This window comes from Anastrepha ludens, chromosome 2 (genome assembly GCF_028408465.1).
Source record: "Anastrepha ludens isolate Willacy chromosome 2, idAnaLude1.1, whole genome shotgun sequence".
Classification (NCBI taxonomy): domain Eukaryota; kingdom Metazoa; phylum Arthropoda; class Insecta; order Diptera; family Tephritidae; genus Anastrepha; species Anastrepha ludens.
This window is the reverse complement of record NC_071498.1, coordinates 69,301,929-69,311,347: the sequence shown is the minus strand read 5'-3', so window position 1 is coordinate 69,311,347 and position 9,419 is coordinate 69,301,929. Positions and strand designations below refer to the sequence as shown.

The 9,419-nt window shown below is 36.8% G+C and overlaps 1 protein-coding gene across 1 annotated transcript in view; it reads left to right on the top strand.

Moving 5' to 3' along the window:
* The first annotated feature begins 2,547 nt into the window (after positions 1-2,547).
* Positions 2,548-9,419, top strand: part of LOC128871762 (odorant receptor coreceptor) — a 39,033-nt gene continuing 32,161 nt past the window's right edge. The window contains exons 1-3 of the mRNA XM_054113814.1: positions 2,548-2,905; positions 8,436-8,763; positions 9,194-9,330. Of these exons, the coding sequence (XP_053969789.1) occupies positions 8,468-8,763; positions 9,194-9,330 (433 nt within the window). The 5' untranslated portion in view covers positions 2,548-2,905; positions 8,436-8,467. The remainder of the gene's footprint in view (positions 2,906-8,435; positions 8,764-9,193; positions 9,331-9,419) is intronic.

Here is a 9,419-nt window from a genome sequence, read left to right as displayed (position 1 = left end):
CCCTAAATGCATTCCAACCAACATCAAGGAGTATCTTACGTTGTCGCCAATCTCTAAATGAGATGGCCAAGCAATATCGAATAATCTTATGCTGGGTTCCAGGCCACAGAGATATACCAGGGAACTGTGGGGCAGACCAACTTGCAAGAGAAAGTACCTGTATGCCAGACATAAGTAATTTTATGGAGATACCTCTCGCAACTTGTAAGCTTCTCATTAAGGACGCACTAACCAGTTCTGCAAACCAAACATGGACTAGCGTTAACACTTGTGAAATAGCTAAATTTACGTTTGTCCAAGAGTATTATCATACTGAGTAGACTTCAAATTAGGACCTTAGTAGAGGCCCTCACAGGGCATTGTCTCATAGGAAATCATGCAAGGAGATGAGGCGTTTACACGCATGATTTCTGTCGTAGCTGCAGAAATGAGGAGGAGTTGGAAACAATTCAACACCTTTTTTGCACATGCCCAGCTCTAACCAGAAGCGGGAACCGATTTTTTAAATCCTACTTCTTAACGAATATAGATAATCTATACACTTTAGATATCAACAACCTTTTACGCTTTGTCAAAAGCTCAGGATGGTTCAATATGGAGAGGGAAATGTAGCCCAGCCCTCGCGGCTCACAACGGACCCATTTCATGGTCTAAGTCGCATCGTTGTCTCTATGTGCGATGCGGCTGCCAAACCTAACCTAATCTATAAATGGTAATCGAGAGATTTACCAAAGAAAAATGAGGACAGACTGGCCACATAGCGTGCTTCACGGATAACATATGGGCAAGGAGAATCCTAGAATGAAGACCTCGATAAGAGAAGAGGAAAACATCAAAACAGACATCAAAATAATAACGACAATTTAAAAAAAAGGCTTAACTTAGAGAAAATTGGAAATCAATGGAAGAGGCCTGCATTCAACAGTAGACGCAAACGGCTGGATGATGGCTATTATACTCGTATCATGATAGAAACAAATTTTTCTTCACGGTAAATAGAAAATGTCAGGTGCAGTTGATGTGGCCGCGGGCCATTCAAACAAAAAAGATTCATCAAAAATAGTTTATACAGTTTATAATAACACTTTAAGAAACTTTTTTCAGAATTTTGATTAATTTTATTGTCCTGCTGAAAAAATTCCGAAAATTTCCTTAGTTTTTTCGCCATTAATCCATCTATCCTGTAAGCAAATTAGTGAAGAAATATGCAATACTTACTACAAAATGTTTAGTTGGTTATATCGAAAAGAGAAGTGAGAACAGCTTTAGATTATTCCAAATTCAGTAGCACCACACTTGAATACAGGAACACGAATTATCCTTCAGGGACATTATTCAGCGCTCATCTGTGTGAATTCTAATACCTTTGAAATGCACGTTTATGAAAGATTAAATGCCCACACTTATTTGCATTTGTGAATAAATTTCTCCAGTACCTTTGTGCCCTACGAGGGTGCAAGACAATGTAGTTAAGTTTTTTTTTACCTACACCCCCGCTTCAGGCTCAATACCAATATTATCATTTGCATTTGAAATTTCTCTTCCCTTGGCCGTCATTACATGATCCCTTCGCTTTCCATATTCATCAACGTCCAGTTAACAAACAATATCTGCTAATACATGTGTATGTTTTACGTATGTGTGTCATGACCTATCAACGTCGCCATCGTTAAGACTTTCAATGACACACTATTAACTGTGAGTGCGTATATGTGTGTGTGTGTGTGCATGAGAGAATGTTAGAGTGTATGAGTATGTGCAATAATTGTGGGAATTTTGGGGCTATCACGCATCCGTTTCGATATCACATGCATACTAACTGCTCAACTGCAGACCCATTGCACACTCGCACTCACCGAAAATATCGGCTACATCAGTCGATTTTACAGGAATTTTTAATGACCTTTTCAACGCTAGTTTTCAATATCAATGGGTCAATGTGTACCAATCACTTTGAGTGTATGGATGCGTATAAATAACATATAAGTATGTATGCTTGTGTGCGTATAACTCGGTATAAATAAATGTCAGCGCTTGTGTAGCACGTGCCTATTTGCATATTTGTATTTGTACTCCAGTGATACGTTGGACTCAAGCGAACTTTAATTGATGTGCCTTGCAACCTGCGTCGCTACTAAGAGCCCCAACATTAGGCTACTAAACACACAACAATATGCATAAGCTCTTACACAAAAACATTTTAACCGCAAACAGGCTGGTGCCTTTGGATTTGCTCTGTCATGTATGTATGTGAGTTTGCTCCATCGAAGGCGCATATTCCCACTCTTCTATATGAACGTGGCCACGCACATCGTTATGGTGCTTATGGATGTATACAAACTTCAAAACGTAAGTAGATTTGCCCATTTATTATGAGCGTGAGAACTATTTTTTTTCGTTACTTATTGTACCGTTAAGGACACGTCGTCCATTTTATGAATGACCGCATGTGTGAGAAAATAAGCCGTTGCTGCTTGATTGATTTAGCAGTTTAAAGAAATGTTAAGTTTTTGTAGAAAATTCGCTGTCAATCGGAGTAGTGTTACATTTTCGTAACAGACGCGTTGGCAGCTGGTAATAGCTGCTCCAATTTGAATTATTAGAGAAAATAAAATTGAAAAACGAATTTTGGTGTTTATACAAATTGAATACTAATACGTATACATACAAAGAAAGTTATAAATTCAAAGTTCTTTAATTTTTCAACAAACAAAAAGTGAAGAGTGAATATTAAATTAGAGCTGAAACCTGCTGAAATTACAATTCTCCAACTTTGGTGTACAGAAAGTAGAAAAAATGGCTAAATCATAAAAAAGCTGCTTAACGGAATTACTAAACAAGTGATTTGATTAGTAAAATAAGAACCGGGGATTTGTGTTACAGAAATATAAGATATTGAATAAAGGTGATTTTTAATTAAGCTCGAAATTTCAAAATCATTTTAGGTTTATAAAATGCCTAATTTTAGGCGTAATGGATATGTTTCGCCTTTTCTTTTTAATTCCCCCAAGTTATTCGCCACTTTAATTATGAATGCACAATAATCTTACTTATATTATTTATTGTGTTATAGAGAGCAAGTGTCCTAAGAGAAGCAAGTTCACATAAAAAGCAAAAAAAACACATCATTTGTATTAGGCAAGGAGAGAGTAGACAACTATAATTGGGGATTTCTTTTAAATATGTGGTGTTTCTATTATTCAACTTATTAACTTCAAAGATAAACGAGTCTTAATGAAGAATGGCATCTTTCAACTCCTCCTTTGTAGAGCTCTGCTTATTTCCTTCGTACACTGCTCGAACCAATTCACCCCATACGCTCGCCATGATATTGAGATATGGAGAAATTGATCTGGCCACTCAAGAAAGAGAATACATTTTTCAGTAAACCAACTCAAAGTGCGGTGAGATGAATGACAGTCCGCATTATCTTCCTGCAAAATATCATTTTCGCTACAATGCATTAAAGAGAAATGGCAGCCAAGTGTACACACAGCTTCCCGCGACATCAGAGATCCACCGTCAAAAATTCTTTTTGAAAAATATTTTGGCTCTAACGGAAATCTCTCAAATACTTACTAAATCCATCTGGCCCATCGAAGCTAAATTTATTTTCATCAGGAAAGATAACCTTAAAAAAAATTTGGTGAAATTTGCAAAACTTATACATTTTTGAAAAGTTGGTTTATTTATTTTAAACTACACATTCCAACACGATCCATATTACGTCGAACGAAGGTTTGCCCTCTCACTTTGTGATCAGTGGTAAGTTTTGGAGGTGGCTTTATTTTAGAAAACTTAATACTCCCGGAACGCTTTTACCTTTATGCATTTCCGTCAGTTGTGTACCACGCAGCATTTTGATATAAAATGGCAAAATCTCTTCATTTCTTAATAACCGTACACCTAATTCTCTTTTTACACGATAGACACGTTCCCAAAAAGTTCGTGTAAAAAGGGAATTAGGAAAAAACAGTATTAAAAATTTCTTTTTAGAGTTCACATAAGAATTTATTTCATGTTTACATATTTTAGTTCATTAAATACATATATTTAAAAGAAGTAAATAATACTTTGAAAACAAAAAGAAAATAATATCTGAAATTCATTTATAAAGGGTTTTTCAATAAGGGCGGGTAGATGTGCAGAATGTCAATCGTGGCGTTTGCTGTGTGGCACGTAGCGCCGTCCTGCTGGAACCACATGTCGTCTAGGTCCATATGGTTCAATATGGACCATAAGAAATTGGTTATCATCGTTGTGTAGCGCTCGCTGTTGACGGTGACCGCCTCACCAACGTCGTTTTCAAAAAAGTACGGACCAATGACGCCGCCGGCCCAAAATCCACACCAAACGGTAACTCTTTGAGGATGCATTATAACCTGGTGAACCTCGTGTGGATTGGTGTCATCCAAAAATGCGCCTCGTCACTAAAGATGATTTTTCGCCCAAAACTGGGGTTCTCTTCCAAACGATTCGAAGCCCAGTTAGCGAACAAATGGCGTTGTCTATGGTCATCAACTTTGAGCTCCTGGGTCAGTTGGATCTTGTACGGGTGTAGGCCCAAGTCCCGACGCAAAATTCGCCAAGTTGAAGTCTGCGACGTCTACCGAAAAATGGGCACAATGCGCGCAACGTTCGCGTTAATCATTTTGATAATAAAGTTTTATCATTTGAACGTGCTGTTCAATCGTGTAACTTGCCATGATGATTTGGCATAAACAACTGAATAATAAACAAAAGATTTGACAGATGTCACCAAAACAAAATGGCTGTCACAGTGCGCCAAAATCGACCCGCGCCAATTGAAAAACCCTTTATAAGAAAAGTTAAAATAATATAAACATAATAAAATTTCATGATCTTTCACTTTCTGATAATAAACGTATGCGTTTGCATAAGACTACAATATCACTGCCATCACTAGAATTATTTTGTTCGTCATCTTGTGAAACTTTTTATTCTTAATTTAGTTTAATTTCCTCTATGAGATTCAAGAAAAATTCATAAAATATTGAAAATACAGTTAAAACACATACAATAAAACAATTCGTGTAAAAGAGATTTTTTTTAACTCGTGTTAAATTGAATTCGTTTAAAAAACATCCTTGTAAAAAGAGAATTAGTACTGTGCTTTTATACTCCTGCAAGATTTATATTTATCGAATACAAATGATGTGATTTTTGTTGCTTGTCAAGTGAACTTGTTTCTCTTACCACACTTGTCCAAACAGTGCATGTAAAAATATTTTCTCTATAACAAAATAATAAAAAATGAAAATAAAGTTATTGTGCTCTTATATTCATGCAACTGGGTTTATATGTGAAGTTGGCGATTCTAAAAGAAGCATCTTCATCTCTTCTACTAAAAGCCTGTGCCTTTTAGATTTCTTAAAAAAAACATATTACACAACTTTAGAAATACATAGGAACTTGTTTTAAATATCGACTCTCGCAAACACAGCGCATTTAGAAAAATCTAATAATTTGTACTTCAGTGCAGAATGTAATGACTATATGTGCGTATACAGTTAAGATTTGATTAAAAGTTATTTGTTCCAAAAAATTAGTTTATAAAGAAAAGTTTTGGTACATTTCCTATTTTCACTGGAACGTTTCAAAAGTATTGACGTAAAAAGTTTTGAATTTGTTGCACGGTGGAAATAGCTTTATTTAATATGATTTAGGAAAAGAAAAATACTGGAAAAGTTTCATATTATTTATAGTTCCAAATAGTTTTATAACCAAACTTCGATTCCTGGCAATGGTCCGATATTATCAATATTCTCGGTGGCTGACCAACCAGAACATATTTCACGTTTAAGTCCATATTAAAGGAACACATTCATTGCGTATAGGAATGCTCTTGGTACACTAATTTTTACATCGAAATTAATCTCATTTTCTATTCGATCGCATCTGAATATTTCGCCATAAAGTTAATATGGATTTCAGATCATAGGTGCTTTGTAGCATACTGCAGAGCTGATGAGCTGGTTAGTCAGTGTACTCCTGAGGTGCTCTGTCCACGTAAAGTGAGGGGGAGGTTCCTTTAGTCATCTGCAACCTGCTCATAGAGAGATGGGCCTCGAGTTTGCTTAGCAAGTGCTGGCTGAGAAATTTGAAATTTTTAAAGACCTTTTAGCCACGGGCGGACCGTAAGCATTTAAGAAAGCTTCGGGGCAAACAAGGCCACACCTCGCATAAGTGGTGAAGTGATATATATATATACGTCTAAACTGCAGTTGTTTTGGTCTATTCACTTCACAAGAAGCGAACACTGTCCTCAGTTCGTTGAGATCCATGATAACTTCACTGTCCAACACTGGCTACTCAGCTCTCTAGGATTAACTTTTTCGAAAGCAGTGCTAGTCCAGAGGGTTGGATTTTTCTTTTCTTTTGCGGAGGGTTAAATTGATAAAGAATGTTATGTATAAAACGATTTCAAATATTATTTCTGTCCTCAGATTTTTATAATAGAATTAAACAATAAACTTTTTTGTAGTAGATGTAATCCTCTATCTCGTACTCAATAAAGGGTATTTTTAACCAGTTCTCGAAGCAGTTATAATGAAATGTCTATAAAAAGGGCAATTAGAAGACTGAAATGTTCCACGAAAATTTTTAGCAAATAATTTTACGAGGGGTCACCGAAGATAAAGAATCGTACGGGTTAAGATAAGTGCCTAAGAAAGCTGAGTTCAAGTTGATGGCACGTATAAGCATATATAGAAAGCATCTCACAACTTTTTCGGGAAGTTGAAACTTGAGTCGTAGAGTCTCGAAAAATTTGTATGGGGCCAGGTGAGATTGAAGCTTTTTGGGTGATACTAGCATGTTTTTCCCCCCTTTTACTTTGGGGATATGGTTTCGCCAAAATCAAGGCAAATTCATTCAAGGTAGTCCAAAAACAAAACGTTACATGCATTTTGTTTTTGCTTTTGTTACGTACACGACAAACTCCATTCAACAAGTTTTATCCCACACTAGCCGTGTTACTACTAATTTGAGAAAGGAAGAACCCGTTCGCCCTTCAAATATTTTCGGGCGCAAAAACACCATTTGCCCTTCACTTGTGACGAACATCCCCTCTCAAATACTTCAGTACGCTCTCATAATAATCCTAATTTACTGATTTGGACTTGCAGAAGAAATTTTGAGTTGCAGTCAAAGAAAACAGTCAATGAGACCGCAATTTTAGATCCAGTTTGTGGTGGGTTTTTGACTTTTGTCTATGCTGAGAAAGCTAATCAGCAGAAACAATTATAATTTGTTCAACAGTCGCAAAATTTAGTACCTCACAATGGATAGAGGTTGAGTGATTGACAATTGCCAGATAAAAAAATTTTGAGCAAATTTAAGATAAATGCATTCAATCTGAGGTGCGACCATATCGGGTAGCTGTTGAAATGTAATACTCCAAGTCTTGCATAAACAAACAACTCTCAACGCAATAATATAAATAAGTACTAAAATGTTATCTCCCTATCCATACCTGCAGCTGCTGTTACACAGAAATACTCATCCTATAAAGCTTCTCTGCAGTCATCTGTGCCGAGAGCAATAATTGAGCAATGATATCACGGAGGACGAATTCGATTTTTGTCTAAGTGTGCCCTCTCTCTGGGTAACCATTTTAACCTAACCCAACAATTCAGCAAAATTTTTTTCTTTTCAAAAAAAAAAAGGAGAGAGAAAAATTTAAATACAAATAGCTTAAGATGCTCATAAACAGATTTCAAACTCCATAGCAAATAAAGCAGTAAGGAAATGATTTCAAGACGGAGGCTGGTTTCTGCAAGGCTGTGGAAGAAAACGGCAGGCAACGGAAGTTCGCGTTTCAAGTAAAACACCGTTACACATATGACGACGAAGGGACCATACCAATATATAAAGGCGGAGCTCACGTATCTACCAAACAACTGCAAAAACAACAACCTCGTGACTTCTATGTTATACTGGGCGCGAGTATAAGCTATTAAACGGAATCATAAAAAAGAATAAAGATTTATTTTCTCAATATTGCCTACAAGTTGCTATACAATATTCGATGAAAATTTTAAGCTTAAATTTCATAGCCAATAAACTGTTTGAGCTATTCTCTCTGAGAATTCCGAATGGTAGTTACGCACCAACCCATTCCGCTACGGCGGCCGGCGGGACGATATTTTTATGCTTTTTCATGGCAGAAGTACACTCAGAGGGTTGTAATTACCTGCCGTGGGCGACCGCTATTTTATGCACTCCCCTATTTTATAATTTATTATAAATTTATTTCAACAAATAAATAAAATTTATATAAAACGGTTAATAAGATTCACACAGGATTTTTGCATTATTCGTGAAATTCAATTACATTCCGACACTGGGCTAATTTCATCATCACAGCATATACGAATTTCATTAAAGCATTTTATTTCCACTTCACCTTTCAGCCCATCAACCTCACCGTTCGCACTAAGTCAACATGCAGCCCAGCAAATATGTGGGCCTTGTGGCCGATTTGATGCCCAACATTCGGCTCATGAAGTACTCGGGCTTATTCATGCACAATTTTACTGGTGGCTCAGGACTTTTCAAGAAGATTTACTCATCCATGCATTTGGTATTAGTTTTGGTACAATTTGTGCTGATTCTGGTGAATATGGCATTGAATGCAGAGGAAGTGAATGAGTTGTCGGGCAACACGATTACGGTGCTTTTCTTCACCCACTGCATTACGAAATTCGTGTATTTGGCTGTTAATCAAAAGCACTTCTACAGGTGAGTAAAAACAAAAAAGAGTGTAAAAAATTAAATAGATGGGCTTGGGGAGAATAGAAATACCAGTAAAGGCAGAACGACGTGCCCTTCTTTGCCTCTAATTAACATTTCGCTGAGTAACGGAAATGTTTGCAAATGAGAAATAATGAAAGTGCGACCTTGCGTGGCAGAAGGGTGAGCGTGAAAACCAATTGAAAGAAATAATCGAAGCAACTCATCGACTTTCTTAGTTAAAGTGAAATGGAGCGTAGCACAGCCGCTGTTGGAATGGAACTTCCGGCGGCGCATGAATTCGTTTAATTAGCTGCACAATCAGGCGTTTCACCTGCACAGCTCTTAAAGCACTTTTCACTCACACCACACAGGGCGAGCAGCTTTTGTGTGCCAAGCTTAATTATATACTATAAAATTCATTGCATTTTATTTGTAGAACATTGAATATCTGGAATCAAGTTAACTCGCATCCATTGTTCGCCGAGTCGGATGCACGCTACCATGCAATCGCTCTCGCCAAGATGCGAAAATTATTCACTTTGGTTATGCTTACAACCGTTGCTTCGGCTGTAGGTGAGTGCACTTATATTGTACGAGTATTTTACATAATTCTGCATACATACCGATGTAATTACCATATAAGTATATACATACATATAAGG